The sequence below is a fragment of the Mauremys reevesii genome, linkage group 10 (genome assembly GCF_016161935.1).
Source record: "Mauremys reevesii isolate NIE-2019 linkage group 10, ASM1616193v1, whole genome shotgun sequence".
In the NCBI taxonomy this organism is placed as follows: Eukaryota; Metazoa; Chordata; order Testudines; family Geoemydidae; genus Mauremys; species Mauremys reevesii.
The window spans coordinates 19125604-19147295 of NC_052632.1; the positions used below are offsets into that span (position 1 = coordinate 19125604).

Consider the following 21692-nt stretch of genomic DNA (forward strand, 5'->3'; position numbering starts at 1 on the left):
AGAATATATTTAACATCACTTTTTTTTTTTACAGGCTGATTTATTACTTCTGTCTAGCAGTGAACCACATGGTCTCTGTTACATTGAAACAGCTGAGCTTGATGGGTAAGTTTTAATCTGTTAGAGTAGTTAACAGAATAACATAATACATTAAAAATATATTATTTATGTGTGTATGGCACGTGGACACCAGCTATTGATCACAGATATATTTTATTCCTAATGTTCTTCTTCAAGTAGCCTCTACATAGTCCCACCCTTGGGATATGCTTGTGGTGCAGCTCTGACAGTTTTACACTTAATAGCAGTGAAGTTGAAACACTTTTGCACCCCCTTCTACCCTTCCTCTTGCTATTCCTGAATGTTATGAGGGCAAGGACATAAATGGAGGTGTGACACTCCAGTTTCTTCTGTTCTTTCCCGTTGTGGAGACTGGATCCTCCCTGGATCCACTTCTTCAATCTACAGTGCCATTGGATAATTTCAGTTCCTGGTTAGTTTTGGACTGAGTTTAGTCCTTTATACTGTATTATTTTTATTTGAAATTCTTTTTTTAATTTTTATTTATTGAGGCTCCTCTAGGTTCTGCACCCCAGTGCAGTCTGATGGATCCTATGGTGGTTCCAAAAGGAAAGTGGCTAGGATTTTATCCTTCCATCTTTCCCACCTCTGATGGCCAGGTTGGGACTGCCACCTGATGTGCCTAGACTACCTCTGAGCCCGTTTTTCCTGCCAGCTTGGGACTTCAGTACCTTGCCTTGTTTGAGCCAGACACGTTTGCTGCAAACACAGATCCAAGTCTGAACCACGTCCCCCACAAGCTGCAGGCTTAACTGAAAACAGCTTAAGAAGTGCTCCTGTCTCCAGCACTCCTATACCCAGCTCCCAATGGGGTCCAAACCCCAAATAAATCCATTTTACCCTGTATAAATCTATTTTAGCCCCCAGGTATTAATATTTACTCTGGGTTAATTAATAAGTAAAAAGTGATTTTTATTAAATACAAAAAGTAGGATTTAAGTGGTTCCAAGTAATAACAGATAGAACAAAGTAAATTACCAAACAAAACAAAATAAAACACGCATGTCTAAGCCTAATACAGTAGCAAACTAAATGCAGGTAAATCTCACCCTCAGAGATGTTCCAATAAGCTTCTTTGGCAGACTAGCCTCCTTCTGGTCTGGGTCCAGCAGTCACTCACACCCCTGTAGTTACTGTTCTTTGATCCAGTTTCTTTCAGGCATCTCTTTGGGGTGGAGAGGTTATCTCGTGAGCCAGCTGAAGACAAAATGGAGGGGGTTCCCTGGGGCTTATATAGTCTCTCTCTTGTGGATGGAAACCTCTCTCTCCCCCTGTGTGGAATTACAGCTACAAGATGGAGTTTTGGAGTCACATGGGCAAGTCACATGTCCATGCATGACTCAGTTCTTTACAGGCCGATGCTGTATTACTTGAATAACCCCTTCACACTATGTTGACCAGATTTGCCTGAGGTGCTTCCTACAGCAAACACTTTAAATACAAGAATAGATACAACGCTCATAACTTCAGATATAAAAATGGTACATGCATATGAAAGGGATGAATACATTCAGTAGAACATAACCTTTGCAAAGATATGTTACATGGCATATGTAGCATGAAACATATTCCAGTTGTGCCACAAGTATTCCTGTTCATATTTCATGTCATTATGTCATATTTACATTCATAAGCATATTTCTGTAAAGCATTATGGGGTGCAACATCACACCTTTACTCCCAAGAATCTCTAAGGAGCATCAAAACCAATTCCACGCCCTTCCACTGCAGATGGTCCTGGTGGCTAAACCCTCTGGTGTCAATCATTTCTGTTCTGTGAATAAAGATAGGCCTGCATCAGCCCCAGTTGCCTCAGAAACTAAGATACTAGTGATATCTTTGATGTTCCTTAAATATTTTGCCATTGTTGAAATCTGCAGAGCTGCAGCTTGGATCTGTATGTACACATTCACTGAACTCCCTTGATTTAGCATCCAGGTCCGAACTGCATTTTTGTAGAGTAGTACTTCAGTCATTGTTTAATTAAGACTCCATGTCCCACCTTCCTCATTTCACAGTACTGCTTATCAGATTATCCCAAGAGTGGAAGTGTATAGAGACCACTCAAAGTAAAGCTCACCTTTAGCCAGAGTATTTGTATATGAACTCCACACATTCGCAATCCCCGTCTGTCGTAGCCTCTTCCTCAGAGACCTTATTACAGCCATGGACCTGAGGAGTCATTGGAAGAAGCCGAAGCAGCTGGAGCAGCATGCCACTGTTTTATAGCCTCTCTGTCAGATGACTGGATGGGCTCTGACTAAATCATATTTATGATGTCTTCTGTTCAAAGAAGCAAAACAAATTATAGTTATGCAGATGTGCATTCATTACGATGCCAGCACTTATTAAAACTGAAGCTCCTTCTTATGTTTTAGAATCGGTTACAAAAATTAAAATGTGTTCTTCCAGAATAACATGAGAAAGAGCTATCTGAATGTCTGTCTTTCTATAAATGTACTATCTTAGTCCACAAAGTCAGATTCTATGGTACTGAACATAGGTTCCTGTGGGTGAGAGAAGGCAGGGCCGGAGGGTTATGGAAAGAGTCTTATATAAAGGACATGTTATTAATTTTACAGTGAGACTAACCTAAAAGTACGTCAGGCTTTACCAGTTACTTCAGAACTTGGAGCAGATATTAGAAGGCTTGCAGAATTTGATGGTAAGTGGTGATAAAAGTTAATTTGTTGGAACCAAGGTTTTTATTTTTGGTTTTTGTTGTTGTTTTGTACTTGGAGGGGAGAGGTAAATGACTCCAGACATTAAACACCAAGTTCTCATTCTTTCACTATCAAGATTAAGGATGTTGTTTACCAATATGACTCTCAGATCCCAACTCATTGTCCTATTTTTGGGTATGTCTTGATGGGCACAAGGGTGGGTTATTCAATCAAGTTAGCTTAATAATAAGTTAATATGATTAAAAAGATGTTAAAAAGTTAAGATGTAAATTAACACATTTGAAGCCATCTTATCTGGCTGTGTTGTAGCCTCGGGTGGAGGGTGGGTGTGTTAACTTGATTAGCTTAACATTATTACATAAGAACATAAAAGTGGCCATACTGGGTCAGACCAAAGGTCCATCTAGCCCAGTATCCTGTCTTCTGACAGTGGCCAGTGCCAGGTGTCCCTGAGAGAATGAACAGAACAGGTAACCATCAAGTGATCCACCCCCCTGTCGCCCATTCCCAGTTGCTAGGGCCACCATCCCTGCCCATCCTGGTTTATAGCCGTTGATGGATCTATCCTCCATGAACTTATCTAGTTCTTTTTCGATTAAACAAACAAATTCTTTTTGCTCATCAAGACAGGGCCATAGTGAAGTTTAGCAGATGTAAAATCTATATCCTAATCCCACAATTTATATATTGAATCTTTATTCTGTTTTCGCTTTCCATTACTTTGCTCACTGTTGCCTGTCCTTTGACACCTATGCAACTCCATGGCTGCATCTACACTGGCGACTACACACAGGTCCAAGCATATGGTTGTGCCAGAGCCCCCCTCACCAACCACATCTAAACCCCAGAAGTACAGGTTTCAGGGTGTGTACAGGGCAAGAACATTAGCAAGCCTAAGGGGCATGGATGTGAACACGCTTCAGGCTGTGGCATGGCCCTGTACCTGTGTCAATTTGTAGTGTGGACAAGGATAAGGTGCATGTCCCAGGTACTGAGTTCAATAGTCCTCCAACCCTGTTCCCACAACACTCTGAACCCTTTCCTGCCTGACCCTTACCCAGAAATATAAAGGTCCCTGTCCCTGCTGTTCTCACCCATAGTAGCAAGCTGTGCTGACTACTTCACCAATTTTCTGCTGGACTCTTTTCACCAGCATTCATAAACAAGGAATATACTCTGAGAGCAGCTGTCTGTCAGCTCTATGTCAGCCAAGCACACCCAGACCTTGATAAATGTCTGGTTGAAGTTCATTGTCCTCTAGTACCAGGAATTCATAGCTATTCCAGGAAGTTTCAGAGAGTCTGGCATGGGCGGGTGTTCACTTACTATACTGGGTACAGCCAGGCTCAGGACATATGTTCATGTTCAGCACGGCATATATGGACACCTGATATGGGTATGGGGTACATGGATAAGCATACACATGGCTCTGTACAGGTATCCAATCGCCAAAATAGATGTAGCCCATGAATCATCCTCTGAAAACTCTGAGGAGCAGTATGAACCACAGTGTTTTCCAGAGGCCTGAAAAAAAAATTAGGACACTCCCTTCAACCTTCACCATCCTGAGAATAAGAGACCCTTTGTCTCACGAGTGCAGTTAGGAAGAGTCATTCTTGATTGCCATCTAACCCACAAGGTTTTGCTGTTCTTTGAGCTTGTTTTCATTGTTTCTTTCCCTCATATCTCTTTTCTTGTTACTCCTTTGAATAAAAGCATGAATAGCAGCATCTTCAAAGTTCAGTTAAACTGCATCCATATTTATATTTTGGAATGTCTCAAAAGCCCAGTTTACAATTTTTATATTGTTTATTATATGCTAGATATCTACTTTTAAACATCTTTCTGGATCCCATTAATACATTTGGTAACCTTTTGTAATAGAAATACTTACTACAAGTAGTATTTACTGTTCAAAAATTGAATTCTTCCAGATTAGCAAGGAAATTTTCAATGGTTGCGTCATGTGATATTTTAGTTTGGCCAAAACAAATGACTTTTTCCCCCCACAAAATGCCTTTAAAAAGTTATTAGTTTAGGTAAATAGTATATGAAGACAGCAAATTTTGTTTAAAATACTTACTGAAATATTTATGTGGCCAGTTTTCCACTAACAATGTAATCATAGATGAACCTCAGAATGTTTGGAGGTCCTGTATAGTTGAGATAAGCATCCAAAAGTACACTGCACTTCTCAACTTCTTCATATAATTTTGGTCTAAAAATCATAGCACAATTTTGAGAACAAGTCTTATCATGAACGACTTTCTGGTTCATTGGAGTATAATAACAATACTTTTTTGCATTGTGCTAGTACTTCAGTTTCTGGTCCTCAGTGAAAATGGAAAGTACAGAGGTACATCAGAGTGATTTGGGGTGAGGACAGGTGTGATTATAATATCATCTATTTCTGCTACATTCAGGGTGTAACTTTTGGTAGCACTCACTTGTAATTTAATTAAAAGCAAATGTCCTGACATACAGAGCAAAAATTTAGACTTTAATAGCATAATTGTAAAATAATGAAAAATGACAACACTCAGTTGCAGGTACAGTTCTACATTAAAACATTTGTATCTTCTTTACCTGGGATTATACCATTTATTCAGGTATAATCCACTCCCCTGGGTAGGAGCCCTCCTGCTTGACACAAGCATATCGTTCCAGTGCTAGCCTCCAAGTTTTAAGAAAGGCTCATATCTTAAGCCGCTGAAGCCAACTGAGGACAGAATACAACCTCTGTTGTTTCATTTTCCAACTTCTGAAGAGTTTCCTCAGTTCCATGTATAGCTTTTGAAGCAAACGTTTGACCTTGTCAAGAATTTTCTAGTTTGTTCACCAAAACATGGATGCTTTTAACCTTGAAGTGTGAACAGGAGAATGTCAGCTGGTAATTCTGACTGACTGTCAATCTCAAATTCTTTTTGTAGTTTTGTTGCTCAGTTTCCAGTCTGTTTTTTTTACCTACCATTGTCCAGAAATCACATTAACTTAAATTACATATATTTTAAAACAGAAAGGGATAAAGAACTGAAACAGAAGCTAGTTCAGGCTAACCATACAAAATGTTACTTCACAAACATAATAAACTTAAACTCCCCAAAGATTATACATGTTCATTAAAACTAAACGTAACTGTTCTACATCAGCATCTAGAATTGTTTCACATTCAGATTGAATTGACAGAGCCACACATGGATCTCCATGTGTCTGAGAGGGAGGGAGAGAGGGAAAGGGATGGTGGTTTGGCTTCCTCTGAAGTACTTTTCCTCCTTTTTAAATGAAATCCTACAAAGGAGTCTCCACAAGGACCAGAACTGAGCCAGAGCATGGATGAATTTTTCTGTAGAGCCTATTCCACACTGGAATTTCTTTTGGCTATTTTCACAAGGTTAGCAGCAAGAGAGGAGAGCCAAGCTACCAAAGAGCTGGGTGGGAAATTATTAGGGTGCTGCTTGAGGTGTATTTATGTGTGGGCAGACCTGGGTTTCCAGAGGATTTCTTAGATCCACAAATTTTGGGGACCAAGCCTCAGTGTGTTCTGTTTGTGGTGGGGAGAGCGCACAAACTCCAAATCCCTGAAAGTACAATCTGGTAAAAACTCCACAAAGGTGTTTCTCTACTTTCTACTTTCCCATTGGCCTTGGGGCCATCTGGCTCTTTGTTATTTGTATTTAAAACTAACATTAATGCAGTGTTGATTTTGTGAAATTGAGTACTCATTGCAGGATTAACTCACCTACATTGACTAAACTGTGTATTTTATTATACAGATTATATAACAAAGATAAAAGTACAGAAAGAAAATTTGATAATTAAGGGACAAAAGTGCCCATGTTAAACTTTCATAGTTTTATAAACCTTCTGAATTTTCTTCTTCTTCATAGAGGACTATAAAAAAGCCACGTTCAAAGTTCCTAGCTTCAGTCATTTTTGAGGAATGCAACCACAGAAATTAAAATTGGATGGGCCTTCCCATCTCTTTCCCCCCATGGTTAAACTGATTTTATTCAAATTTAATAAAAAATCACCTTTGTATTGAAAACAAAGCATGAAAATTTTAATGACCAACTGAAAAGGCATCTCAAATGTAACCATCTCAAATGCACCCATGGAGTTCACTATAAGCTTTACAAACACTTCTGGGAACGGGTTCCTTTGCAAGAGGCTTACACAATAGAGATGGAAAATCGAACAGAACAATGGATGCAGATGATGCAGATGATGCCAGCACAAGACCGTGAGCTGTTTAAGGGAACTGAAGAGGGAGAGTTGATTTATGGCTGCAGTTTTGGATAGACAGAAAAGAGGAGATGGCAAGTAGCGATTCCAAATTGCAGGTTACAGTTATGGAAGCAAGCGATGAGCAAATTATGGGTGAAAGATGTAGTATCAGGAATAAAAGGTCAATGATGAAATTTTAAATGTCTAAATTGATTAACTCTTATGCTTCATTTAGAGGGTGATGACGGTTTCATACACCAGTTTGACTATTTCCGTTATTATGAATCTAACAGCTTGGTTGAAAATCCACTGAAATCAGTGAAAGACTCCCACATTGATTACAGCGAACAATAATCTTTTGTATTATCATGATTTTCATGGTTGCAAATGAAAATTTTATAACTTATGTCACTGTACTGGGAATCCATTTTTGAATCCATTACTGTTTTGAATCCATGTTTTAATTATAATTTTTTTTTTATATTTTAGTCAAAGTTGTTTGACGTAATCTAGAATGATATTTAGGGAAAATATGTCCTTAGTGTCTTGAAAAAGGTTTTTTACGGCTTTTGTTTAGAATTTATTGCTAAACTCATGCATGATTGCACTAACAAAGTTTCATGGGAATAATTTTAGATTATTTCTATTAGTCCCCAAATCCGTGTTAAGTCTTTGTTTGGTAGATTTTGCTAAATATAGAGAACATAGAAGACAGTAGAAAGGCTCTCTGCTGTAATGGTGTATTTAACAGTTTTCTATAACAATGAAAATGTGAGTTCAGTGTCTTGAATAAATCTAATTCTTTGGATTGCAAACTGCTCTAGAGCCAATAAAAGAAGGGGTACATTTTTGTCTAAATAATTTATACAATTGGTAAACTCATATAAATGGTTCTAACACAGAATAAATATTTATAGTGAACCGGCATTCATTTTTTTTAGTTTCTTATTAGAATTTTATGGGCATTGAAGAGTTTTTCCAAGCAAAGAAAATCTAAAAATATACATCAGCTGCACATACTTCAGTCTGATTTCTTGGAGTAACTACAGTATATGCCTTTTCCCATTTAATGCTGGCTTTTTCATCTCCCTGATTTTTGACTGCTGTTGTGATCTGTTTTATGCAACTTATGACAAGTTTACATATTTTGCATGGCTGTTAATACTAAATTCTGTATCAGAGAAAGGTTTAGGAGTTCTTTTACAGGAAACATCCAGTACCTTGTGGTCATTCTGACAGCATATCATGCAACTGAAAAAGAGAAAAATAAAACATTTATGTTTAGCAAAATATCTATCCACATTTTAGTACTTCAGTTCTCGTGATAGTATACAGGGCTTGAAATATATTTATGCTTATTTTAATTTAAAACAGTCCTCAGAAGGAGAAAGTGAAGGCAGTTCATGGGCATAAAATTTTTGTTTGTTAAAGACTAAGAATATCAGATAGGAAAGCTCACTGTCAGTACTTTGCTATTATATAGCAAAGGATTACACCTTGCAGCATCTCAGAGAAGGACATATTATTACAGCCATTTTACAAATGACTAAACTGATAAAGATAAAGTGATTTGAGCTAGGTCATACAATAAATCCTTGGCAAGGCTCGAGAGAAAACCCAAAAGTCCTAATTCCTAATACCCAGCTGGAGCCGGTAGACAAACTCTCTCCTGTTAACTACTGCATTAAGCAATTTTCAAGAAGTAAAGTTTGGAAGGTTCTGAAATAATTAGTTAAATTTTCTAAGCATAATTGATATTTTAAAAAAAGATTCTCCCAATAATAAAGGATAGCTGTTTCCACATGCTCAAGTGGAAAGTGACTTTTATGAAAAGGTTCCTCTTTCATCATACTAAAACACTAGCAGAATCAGAATCTCCTTGATGAGAAAAGCCATGTCAGCTGTTTTCTTTTTTTAAGATTGGTTACCTTGTGGCCTATTGAATCCATAGGGATATTCTTTGATTGGATTACTTTGACAGGATTACTAGCCTAGAGGAATGGGGGGAATCAGTAGATGTGATCTACCTTGATTTTAGTAAGGCTTTTGACACAGTGTTGCATGGCATTCTCATAAGTAACCTAGGGAAATGAGGTCTAGATGAAATTACTATAAGGTGACTGCACAACTGATTGAAAAAACATACTCAAAGAGTAGTTGTCAATGGTTTGCTGTCAAACTGGGAGAATGTATCTAGTGCGGTCCCACAGGGGTCAGACCCACGTATGGTACTAGTCAGTATTTTCATTAACGACTAGGATAATGGAGTAGATGGTATGCTTATAACCAGGGCTTTGTGTCTGTCATGGAGGTCCTAGAAGTCGCGGATTCTGTGACTTCTGCAGGGGCCAGTATGGCTGACCCCAGTGTGGCTGCACCAGTCAGGTGCTCAGGTAGCCTTGGGACCAGCTGCACCAGCTGCTGCTCGGGCAGCCCAGCAGTGGCTCCCCAGGGCTCCCTCCTCAGCAGCCCCCCACCAAGATTTAGTCAGTGGTATTTATATTATAAGTGTCACAGACCATAAATTTTTGTTTATTGCCTGTGACCTGTCTATGACTTTTACTAAAAATACATGTGACTAAATCGTAGCCTTACTTATAACATTTGCAGATAACACCAAACTTGAAGTGGTTGCAAACACTTTGGAGGATATTTTTAAAATTCAAAATGACCTTGACAATTGGTCTGAATTCAACAAGATGAAATTTAATAAAGACAAGTGCAAAGTACTTCACTTAGAAAAGAAAAATCAAATGCACAACTACAAAATGGGGATGTCTAGGTGGTAGTATTGCTGAAAAGGATGTGGAGGTTATGGTGGACCAGAAACTGAATATGAGTTGTTAATGTGATACAGCTGCAAAAAAGGCTAATATCATTTTGGGGGGTATCAACAGGAGTGTTGTATGTTAGACACAGGAAGTAATTGTCCCGCTCTACTCAGCATTGGTGAGGCCCCAGCTTGATACTTGTGTCCAATTCTGGGCACCACAATTTAGGAAGGATGTGGACAAATTGGAAAGAATCCAGAGGAAGGCAACAAAAATGATAATAGGTTTAGAAAACCTGATTTATGAGGAAAGGTTGAAAAAACTGGGCATGTTTAATCTTGAGAAAAGAAGACTGAAGGACTGTTACAAAGAGGATAGGGATCTACTGTTCTCCATGTTCACTGAAGGGTAGGAAAAACAGTATTGGGCCTAAGCTGCAGCAAGGGAACTTTAGGTTAGATATTGGAAAAAAACTTGCCAACTATAACAGTAGTTAAGCTCTGGAATAGGCTTCCAAGGGAGGTCGTGCAGTCCTCACCATTGGACAAATTGGACAAACACCATAGCACAGGGGACTGAACTTGATGACTTCTTGAGGTCCCTTCCAGTCCTGCCTTTCTGTGATTCTATATTGGCGGGCCACACAGGTAATTCCAAGATGTATTAATAGACAGACATGGTATGCTAAAAAGTAGGCAACAGATTCTTTGCTTAGGCTTATAAATTGTCTTGATAGTTTATAAGATTGGCCTGTGTGTTCAGATACCAATGTGGTGAGCACTGTATAAATAATCTGTACTAGATAGACTAAATGCTAAATAATCCTCAAAAAGCTTTATTCTTTTGAGATCCTGAAGTTCATGCGGTTTTCTGAAATGTAAAAAAATGCGACTGAGACTCTTTGCTCTAAACATTGGGCTGGAAATCTTGCAAACAGCTTTGTAGCAAGATCTCCAGTAATTGACTGTTTTGGTTTGGCTGGAAAAAGCATGAAAACAGCTTTTTTTGTAATATATTGGAATTTCCACTTCACATATTAACACAAATCGGGGACCAAAGTACCTACTCTGGATTTAATAGTGGAAGAAGGAGAGAAATATAATCTTTGGTGTTTCAGTTCTGAGAGGTCAACGGGAGACATCCTACTGAAAGTTATTACCTATAAATGACTTAGCAGATTTGGGGTTTTTTGACAATTTTTAAAACCATTCTCTCTCAGGCAGGCAGTACACGCGTTATGCCAAGTTTCAGTCCACAGCAAATTTTTATGGGCAACTTCTAACCCTAGAAAGTAGGAAATATGAGTAAACTGTGACATAACTGTGGGACCAAGCCATTGTTATAAAGGTCATGCCAAAGATGATGTTTTCAAAGTAGAAACAAAATCTATCAAAAAGGAAAAGAAATGGCCCATGAAGTAGGACAGCCTGGTGAGAGGTCTTAAAATATGGGAGACAATAGCCATTGTTTGTGTAACTCTGCAAATGAAAAGGCTCCTCCTTCCCCATAACTAAATACACAAATTTGGTTAGTTTGGGTGAAGCCAAATGTGCATGAGGTTTTATAATAGCAAATTTCTGAACAGCATGTTAAGCTACACAGAATTTAGCAGTCTGACATTGTCCTGTGCAGTTCAGTTTTTCACATTTTATGTTGGGCCAAACTCTCAGGGCATGAGAATTAAGGACAGATGCACTTTGAGTTTGGGATGTGACCAAATCCAGGGGCAATTAATTTGCATGCATATCACCTTTGTATAAGTGGGTGGCCCCTTCTGTTACTCTCTGCGTTCTCTTCCTACAAGCTGTAGGCTGCCATTTCTGTTTTCACTCCAAAAGCACTAATCCCAGTTGGCTGCAACAGGAGTTTGTTTTTGCCTTACATCACATGATGTGCAAGATGCCATTAATGGAATTCTTTTAGAATATCTCACCATCTGCAGCACAGGACTGTGTGTTTACTGTTTTTTCCAAATTTGAGCATTTTCTAATCCAGACCATGGAACAAATTAAACAAGAGTAGTGAAAAAATCTTAGGACAGCTGAAAATAATCACTGGCATTCCTATACACTTTCTAAATAAACACAAGCTGTACCCTGGTTAATCATGTATCACATTTATCTGAAGCCCCAATTTTCAGACTGATATATTCGACATTTAACCAGCTGAACTTTTACACTTTCAGCCAAAATATAAAGACAAATGCAGAATACAGTCTGTGTTCTACCTTAATATTACTGAAAATGTGGCCTGGCTTGCACAATGACAGGGAATTAGGTACTCCCTCACCAACAGGAAAGTGGAAACGTGAACCTTAAAAAAAAAAAAACACCCTCTCACTATGCAAAAATCTTATAGAGGATCTCTGGTAGGTAAAGGTTTCAAAGGGCAGGGGCCATCTTTCCACTCCTAATGCTCAACTTTAATTCCTGGAGATGTCAAGATCGTGAAAGAAATCTGTAGCCTCTCCTCCAGGTGTTTTCTTAGGGTACGTGTACACAGCAAAAGAAAACAAACCAGGCCAAAAAAAACCCACCAGTGGCGGTGAGTCTCAGAGACTGGGCCTACAGACTTGGGTTTGTGACGCTCATGCTACTGTGCTAAAAATAACCGTGTGGACATTTGGGCTCAGGCTGGAGGTTACGTTCCGAAACCCACATCCTTCCCTGGGCTTCAGAGCCCAAACTCCAACCGGAACCTGGATGTCTACAAGGCTATTCTTAGTGCTGTACTGTGAGCTCTGTGAACCTGAGTTGGTAGATCTGGGCTCTATGACTCACTGCAGTGAAGTGTTTTTTTTGCCTTGTAGATAAACCTTCTGTAATAGTGTTCCTCCAAAGGATAACGATTCTCGGCAGGCGAACGTAGAGAAATGAGTCCTAAAAAGCAAAGGGACACTTTCCTCATGATACAGGAGCTACTTTGTTTAAAAGCAAAGGTACGGTTGTGACGTTCCCTTCTGGTGTTATCCGGACTGGTGATCTGCTAGGTCACTTCAATCCTGGGCTCTGGGAGCCAGCCTTACTCTGCTCTGCTGTGAGAAACCCCACTCCTGGGCTGTTCATGCACAGCCTCTGGCATGTAACCTGTTCCCAGCTACTTGCAACCGAATGACGCTAGCCAATATCTCTGGTCCCAGACACAACCCTAGGAATCTCCGTCTTGCAGTGTCCGGTTATGCCCACTAGCCACTGCAAGCTTATATGAGTTTGTCAGTTTAGCAAAGAAATTGATATGTACCAGGCCTGTTATCTCAAGGGGAGTATCTGACACACTTCAAACCAAACGCACTGCTTCAGGTAGAATAAACAGATTTATTTACTACAGAGATAAATTTTAAGTGATTGATTATAAATCAAAGCATAACAAGTCAGATTTAGTCAAATAAAAGCAAAACACATTCTAAGTTGATCTCAACACTTTCAGTGCCCTTACAAACTTAGATGCTTCTCACCACAGGCTGGCTGGTGGCTCTTCAGCCAGGCTCTCTCCTTTGATCAGTGCTTCAGTTGCTTGGTGTGATGTCTGTAAATGTAGGTGGAAGAAGAGGAAGAGCATGGCAAACGTCTCTTCCTTTTATCATGTCCTTTCCTCCCTCTTGGCTTTGCGCATTGCCCCCCTCAGAGTCAGGTGAGCATTACTGAGGCTCTCCAAGCAAGGTTGAGCAATTCCCCTGGTGTAGCTTCATGCAGGTGAGTCATTGCATTGTAGCTCCCTTGCTGGACAATGGCTGTTTGATGGGTTGTTTGATACCCTGCCTGGGCATTGGCTACTTTCCTTGGTGTTGCCTCTGGGGAGCTAATATCTGGCTGATTCCCCCAACTTACGGCATGTTTTAGTGACAACCATACTACGCAATTCTCATAACTTCATATGCATTAATGATATACATATTGTGGAGATTAATGGAAGGAGGAGGCACACGTCAGGGCCCTAATGGGGCTCTGGGTGATCGCTACTTCCCACCACCCAATGCAGATGTAATGAGGTTGAGTAGTGTCCGCAAAAGAAAAACTAAACAACGAATTATTCCTCAAGAAAGGTTTTTAATGACTTACGACTATAAAGACAACACAGACAGAATAAGAAAAACAGAATTAAAGACCATCACTCAGTGAGGATTAATACAGATGCCAAGTTATACTGGAGGCAAACACAAGTGCAAGTAATATTAGGTACTTACTACTATTTTTAGTACTGCAGCATTGAGATAACCTGAGATCAAATTATTCCGACACTACCACTTTTAATACTGTAGTGTCAGTACAACCTGAGATCAAACCAGCTCGAGCAACCCAGACTTCTTCACTCCAAAACCTTACCCTGCATTCTTCCAAAGATATATTACCTTCAGTCGACCTTTTTCTGCACTGGCCAGGCACAGATAGTTGGTGAAGCGCAAGTCCCTTTGGTTCAGTGGCTGTATGTGAGCCTGACAAAGAGTGATCTCTTTTAGGTCAACACATACACACACAAACGCTTGTGTCTTTACACCTTCTTTTATATAGTATTTGCTGGCCATGTTTGGAAGCAGGTCAACCAATTAGGTTAGGCCAAATCTTTAATGTGGTTAGCGTTGTCATTTTGACTGTATAATTTATGCTTACTTATTTTCTTGTAGCCAATTGTTTTAAATATGGTTAATGTGGGTTAGACAAGCTGTGCCGGGGGGGTACAACTTATCTCACTTTATAGGAGTCAGCATAATGTGTTATCTGGTTGCAGTGCGTTTTGACCACAGGCCTATTTCCTTTTGCAAAGCTTGCTTTTTAAAGCTAAATTTACAAGGCTCGGTTTGTGAAACTTCCGGAAGTTTTAGGCCTAACACCGACAATACTATTGTTCATTTTAAGCTTGACAATACTCTTGTTCAAATTATTCACACATATATGGATAGAGAAACGATTCTATGATTCTATATACATACACCTCTACCCCGATATAACACGACCCGATATAACACGAATTCAGATATAACGCGGTAAAGCAGCGCTCCAGGGGGGCGGGGCTGCGTGCTCCGGTGGATCAAAGCAAGTTCGATATAACACGGTTTCACCTATAATGCAGTACGATTTTTTGGCTCCCGAGGACAGCGTTATCTCAACGTAGAGGTGTATATGGATAGAGAAATGACTTTCAGCAGATCATAACCTTTCCCCTGATACCTTACAAGACATGCTTTATATGTAAGATCACGATTATATGAAAATGAGGAATATGGGGGTTACAGCATGCCTCCCCAAGGTATAGAATGTCACAATGGTTATTGGTGGTCAATTTTTTCTTTCCTTTTCTCAGCCTATTTAATTTTCTATGGACTTTAACCATAGTTCTTTATCTGTAGCAGAGAACACAATCTTGCCTCTCTGTGTCAGCTGGCAGTGCTGTTGACCAAAAAGTATGCACACAAGAACAGTGCAGAAAGCTTTTTCCTTCCCACTACTCCAAAGATCCAGCTTACCACTTATTTGAGTGCCAGTCTGTAGGGGCACTGACATCAATAATTGCCAGTTACTGCAAAACTCCCACAGGGCAGCACAGTGTGCTACTTTATACTAGTAGGCCAGATTAATATCAGTATTACTAGGTGTTTCATTAGGGAGTGATAGTGTGATCTATTTGATAGGGCATTGGACAGGGAGTCAGGAGACCTCAGTTGATACTCTGTTTGGCCAGTGATCTGCTGTGTGACCTCTGGCAAATCATTTCACCTTTTTGTGTCTCTGTTTCCACTTCCACCGTTCCGTCTGTTTTGCCTGTTTAGATTTTAAGCTCTCTGGGGCAGGGACTGTGTCTCATTATATGATTGTACAGTGCCTAGCACAATGGGGTCCTGATCTCAGTTCGCGCATCTAGGCACTACTGTAAATAAATAATAAACTTAATAGTATTAATGTATGTAGATACAGAGTGATGTTCCTTCCTAGGTTTTAAATGCCACTGAATCTCTGATTGTTGTTATATAAAAGAGCTGGTTAGTCTTCCAGCCTGGTCTTCCTACAAATGTATTTTGGTATAGTTACCTCTGTCAGGGCTGTGAAAAATCCACATACCCCAGAGAGATGTATATGTACTAACCTAACCCTTGGTATAGATCCGTGCTAAGTCAATTTCTGAGAATTCTTCTGTAGGCCTAGCTATCACATCTTGGAGAGGTGGATTACCCACACCAGTGTTTCCCAATTTTGGGACGCGGCTTGTGTAGGGAAAGCCCCTGGTGGGCCAGGCCGGTTTCTTTACCTGCTACGTCCACAGGTCCGGCCAATCATGGCTCCAACTGGCCGTGGTTTGCCGCTCCAGTGGGAGCCGCGATTGGCCAGACCTGCGGACACGGCAGGTAAACAAACTGGCTCTGCCCGCCAGGGGCTTTCCCTACATAAGTTGCATCCCAAGTTTGGGAAACACTGACCTACACCAATGGGAGAAGCGCTCTTGTCAGTGAAGGTTGTGTCTACAGTGAAGCACTACAGTGGTGCAGCTGCAGTGTCTGAAGTGTAGACAAGCCTGAAGAATGTTATCCCAGAAACTTCTAGTTAGTGTAAAATGTTATCCTGGTAAACTGTGTGTTAAAGGGTGATAAGAATTTAATTTTTCACTTTACAGGTGTTGTTGTCTGTGAACCTCCTAACAACAAGCTGGATAAATTCACAGGAGTTCTTTTCTGGAAAAATAATAGGTACTCGCTCAATAATGAACAGATGCTGCTACGAGGTTGTGTGTTGAGAAACACAGGCTGGTGCTTTGGAATGGTTATTTTTGCTGGTAAGACCAACCTTTATGGATTAACAGCAGTTTTAACCCCTAATGTGCTCACATACCAGTACCCTGTATAACGGCCATGTATCATTATGGCTTGGTGTCTCTAACGGCTGGCATAGATATTCCACATTCAGATAGATCCTTTCATCTTAGGATCTCAGAAATATTTTACAAAGTTTATGGGTATAATTGTCCCCATTTTACAGATGGGCTGAAAAGTGAGGCATGGAGAGATTAGCTGTCTTGACCGAAGTGTCACAGTGATCCGTTTGAATTTATCTATGTATACAAGCATCTTAAACTTTAGTTGTCCCTGAGGGTGTCAGTGTTCCAAAGTCCTGAACAAAAATGTAATAAATATGAAAGTAATGGATCAGCCTTGCAAAACTGTCATGACTTTACCAGTACGAGCAGAAAATGTACTTTTCTGTCCATTTACCATGATGTCTGATGAAAGAGCTAAAGATATTTTACTCACCCAGAGCAAATCGCAAGAAGAATTTTACAAGAATTGCAATAGATGCTCACAAACATATTACAAAATTTCATATGTCCTAGTAATGCAAAGAAACTGAGACAAGGAAAATCCTGGCATTAGGAATGATATAGGAAAGTATAGATAGTAATTAGGTCTGGTAGATGCAACACATTGGGATGTTGTTGTAAAATTGCCCACCAATTAAGGGGAAGATGGACTTCGATTCCACGTCAACATATAATGGTTGGGTAAAGGAAGGAAGTTAGGGAAGGCTGATATTATGTTGACACAAAATTTATGAAATACCAAACAAAATGTGTGTGTGTGTATAGATATGTAGATAAAAGTTGTGTATATTTAAATTTCTTCCTTATCCAACCTTTGTTAGTCCTCGTCTTATTTTGTAAGCTCTTTGATGGATGGACTGTGTCTATCTTTGTGTTTACACTTAATGTAATGAATACCAGTTCTTGACTGGGCACGGTGGGTACTAACCTATTATACACGTTTAATAATAGAGGGAACCTCAGGATGAATTTAAACTATACATATGTTTAATGATATATGAGGTAATTACTTTCCATATGGTCAAATTAAGACATTGTACAAATCAATATCCATGTGACATGAATCAGAGTCCTTGGCTATACTACAATTATCAATCAAGAAGAATTCACATTTAAAACCACACCCAAAAAAAGACATCCGAGCTCTTCCTGAATAATCTTAGCTATGTGTTTGCTGCAAATATATATGTAGAGTACTGCTGGTTTTAAATTCATGGGCAATGCCCAGATGTGTCAGAACACATATATCTGTACCTAGAATGTAGCCAATAAATTGGTTGGGCCAGGTTCATTTGCTCTTTAGTTGAGCATGTCCTTGTTCTTAGATTTTTGGAATTAAAAAGGACCTCAGTTTTGAGGAGCTTTTATGAATTCTGTGGCCTGCCATCAAACAGCAGCTTGCTGATGTGCCTTGAAGACCACTCTCTTCATTCATGTGGAGGTTAATACACGTTACTTTACATACTCAGTAGTCTCCAGTGACATAAAAGTTGACTAAATTCCATGTAAGCCCAGCAGAGGGGAAGTTTGGCTTGAACAACCACACATAATGAGAGGAGAGGCTGAGTGCTTGCTTTGTTGTGGGCCAGCATTACAGAACTTGTGGAAACTTAACAAATGAATAAAATAATAATAATATTTAGCACTTCTGTATCACCTTCCAATTGAGCATCTCAAAGTGCATTACAGATATTAATAATTTAAGCCCCAGAAAACCCTGCTTAGATAGGTAGGTAAGTATGATCCCCATTTTATAGATGAGGAAACAGAAGCTCAGAGAGGTAATGTGTAATGGGACAGAGGCAAGTGAAGAACACAGAACAGTTTGTTCCTAATTTTGTAGTTTTATGTGAATAAAGTCCTTGGAAATTACCTCAGTCTGGAATGAAATATTTTTGGAGCAATCAGATTTTAAATTAGATGATAATTTTCACCCCCCGAGCCTAACCACCATTCTACAGCTGTGGAATATTTTTCAAAATGTATTGTGAAAGCTCAGGAATGCTTTTAGACAATTACAATTTGCAAAATGATATCTCAGTTTTTAGAATTTATTTCTTGAATATGCATTAGAAAAAAGTAGCTTCAATATGTGTATTTTTAAAAAATTCAGTAATGTATTTAATAATTTTAGTAAATAACTGATCATGTAATGATTTAAAAAAAGATTTGTTACTTTTATTTTATAGGTCCTGACACTAAATTAATGCAAAACAGTGGTAGAACTAAATTTAAAAGAACAAGCATTGACCGGCTGATGAATACTTTAGTATTATGGGTAAGTTATTATAGTCAGTTCAGGAAAAATCAGTGGGCATTGCATCCACATAATTAATCTACTCTACTAAATTATCATTTCAGATATCGTGGAATTATCTGTATCAGTAGATATCTCTGGACAGTGTACGATACCAATATGAAAGCATTGCAGCACAGATGCATACATAAGGTTGAAAGACACACGTTTATCCATCTTGAAGACCATTATATGTCACTGAGCACTCCTGCATACAGGAGTATTTACAAGCTGTAGCAATCCATTGTTCTTTAGGGCAGGATCTTTTCATGAGGCCACTGGTATGGTGAGCTAAAGACAAATGCACAGAAAGGCTTTACAGCAATTTTTCTTATCTCTCACCATCGTTCTGGTTCCTAAACTTCAGTGAGAACAGGATTGTACCTTTCCTGTTAATTTGGTTTTTGTGACAGGTTATCCACAGGTAGTGAAGATTAGGTGCAGAAATTTGTAACTAGGAACCTTCAGCGGACTGAGTATTTCACTTTTGTGTCAAACTTGGTCTCTACGATTAAAGCTAAGGATATATCCAGTTCCTTATGGTTACTTAGTGAAACAAAATATTGCAGTTTTGGCGTAGGCAGACTTCAAAACTACTACTTTTTTAAGTGTTGTGTTTTTGATCATGGGAGAAATTATGGAGTTGCAGAAACTTTTTAACTGAGTAAATCCAAAGATTCATAGATGAGGTTGTGGATGAAGAGAGATGTTTCCATGTGAGAAATAGTGAAATTTTTCCAACATGGCTAAATACTACTCAAATTTTTAAAGTTATTTATAGCTCTTCTGTACCCACATGCTATTAAAATTAATCCTTTACCGATGACTTAGAAAAACACATCTTAAACCAAACTTTTATAAGAATGCTCATAGCAAGTGCTCATTGAGGTTTTTGTTGTTTACCACAACAATAAAAAAACAACCTTTTTGCCAACTCTTCTAATAACTGCACCTATTTGTAGTTTATGTACAATATAGGATTTTAATGATGTTGGGCCAGATCCTAACATCTTCACTATTGGCTAGATTTGCCTTTAGAACACAGCCCATAGAAATTAGCAGTGTAGAACTACATCATCCGGGGAGAGCATCAAGAGATATTGTGTCTCAGGAAGGCAGGATGGTACCCAGAGCTCCCCAGCATGCATGGGGAGTGTGCGTATGGTTACAATGATTTTATGTGATGCATCTTAAACGCCCTCACACTGCACTGTAACTGTCCCATGACCCAGAGCAGAGGGAGATGGGGATCTAACCTCCCTTTGACTCTGGACTGCAGTTTGGCTTCTCCCCCTGTGCAAAGCAGGCACACTCAGACATGTATGTACATACATACACACACATGTGCTGTGCACTCGCGAAAGGGTCAGGGGAACATGGGCTCTGATTTGTACACAGCCAATATGGAGACATACTGAGTAAGGAATGGGGACTAACTGGAGACCAACTAATTATGGACTCAGAATTTGGGCCTTTATTTGGGGCAAAGAACAGCAAAGTGAGTTTTTCCCCTCATCTTATTAGAAATGAAATATTCTTTGCCTTGTGTAGTTCTGTTTTGGATCTTAAGCCACTTGTTTACTTAGACTGGGCAATACCAATATGTATCTATAGGTGAAATGTATCCTTTCCATGTATCCATTTTAGGAAGTAGAACACATTTTGAAAAACCTAACCAGCTCTGCTATTCTCATTTCAGATCTTTGGCTTTTTGGTATGTATGGGGATAATTTTGGCAATAGGAAATTCAATATGGGAACAACAGGTTGGGGCCCATTTCAGAATTTACCTTTATTGGAGTGAAGTGGTGAACAGTTCTGTATTTTCAGGATTTCTCACATTTTGGTCGTACGTTATCATACTCAACTCAGTTGTGCCTATTTCCCTGTATGTGAGGTAAGATGAGAGATTATGATTTTATAAAGCATATAAATATTAATGGCTATTTCTCTTCAACTTTTTTTCTTAATTGCAATGTTATGCTTTATCCCGTTAATTTTTGTGCTTTTAAAACTTGATCTGCGGTGTACTTTGTACATAAGAAACTTAAATCTTTTATGGAGATAATGCTTAGAATTGGAGAATAGCTTTCTTTCTTTCTTTCTTTCTTTCTTTCTTTCTTTCTTTCTTTCTTTCTTTCTTTCTTTTCTAGAATTCATTGTCATTGAATTATGTCAACTCTTTTGTTTCCTCCTTTCTTCACTCTCCAACAGCTGACAGGTAAGAAGTGGTGGACATCCGTCACTCCCTGCACCTGAGCTTTGGTTTGAGAAATAGCAATGGAGTCATCACCTTTGTGATATTTTTGTTGTTCATCTTTTCCTCAGAATGTCCTTGATGTGCATATTTAATTTCTTCTTCCTTAAACGTTGAGTCCTTATGTAAAAATGTCCTTTGATCTCACTCTGAACAAGATTATTGAGAGGGTATTATTCCTTAACTAAGGTTCCTGTTCACACAATTTTTACATTATTCCAGCACCTCTTAAAGTTCAAGAATATAGAAATTAAAATCCACAATGTATATTATATGATGGCTAATCTCATATTTTCAGTTATTTTTAAAACCACCGTCTTTCGCCTTGCTAATATTGACATTACAGTTAGACAATTTGTAGGGTAGAAAATTAGCAGAATGATTCAAAATAGTTTTCTGGCTCCTTCAGGCGTCAAATCCATGTTAATAAAATTGATGCAGTGTTTGTCAGTTGCTGAATATTTCTGCTGGATTATGGGTAAGTGTAGTGGATTAAAAGTAGTGTTTACAGTGTTGGAGCTTCTAATACATTGCCTTACTTTGTCACTGAGAAGTAAATCTTGTGCTTGATTGAGG

General features: G+C 39.0%; 1 protein-coding gene across 5 annotated transcripts in view; it reads left to right on the forward strand.

The window, feature by feature from the left end:
• Positions 1-21692, forward strand: part of ATP8B4 (ATPase phospholipid transporting 8B4 (putative)) — a 152154-nt gene that overhangs the window by 71550 nt on the left and 58912 nt on the right. For all 5 annotated transcript variants that reach the window (XR_005585498.1, XM_039491658.1, XM_039491659.1 and 2 more), the window contains exons 7-11: positions 35-105; positions 2664-2746; positions 16364-16522; positions 18754-18842; positions 20560-20756. Coding sequence is in view for 4 of the 5 variants with exons in the window: in XM_039491658.1 (XP_039347592.1) it covers positions 35-105; positions 2664-2746; positions 16364-16522; positions 18754-18842; positions 20560-20756 (599 nt within the window). In the remaining variant the exon portion in view is untranslated. The remainder of the gene's footprint in view (positions 1-34; positions 106-2663; positions 2747-16363; positions 16523-18753; positions 18843-20559; positions 20757-21692) is intronic.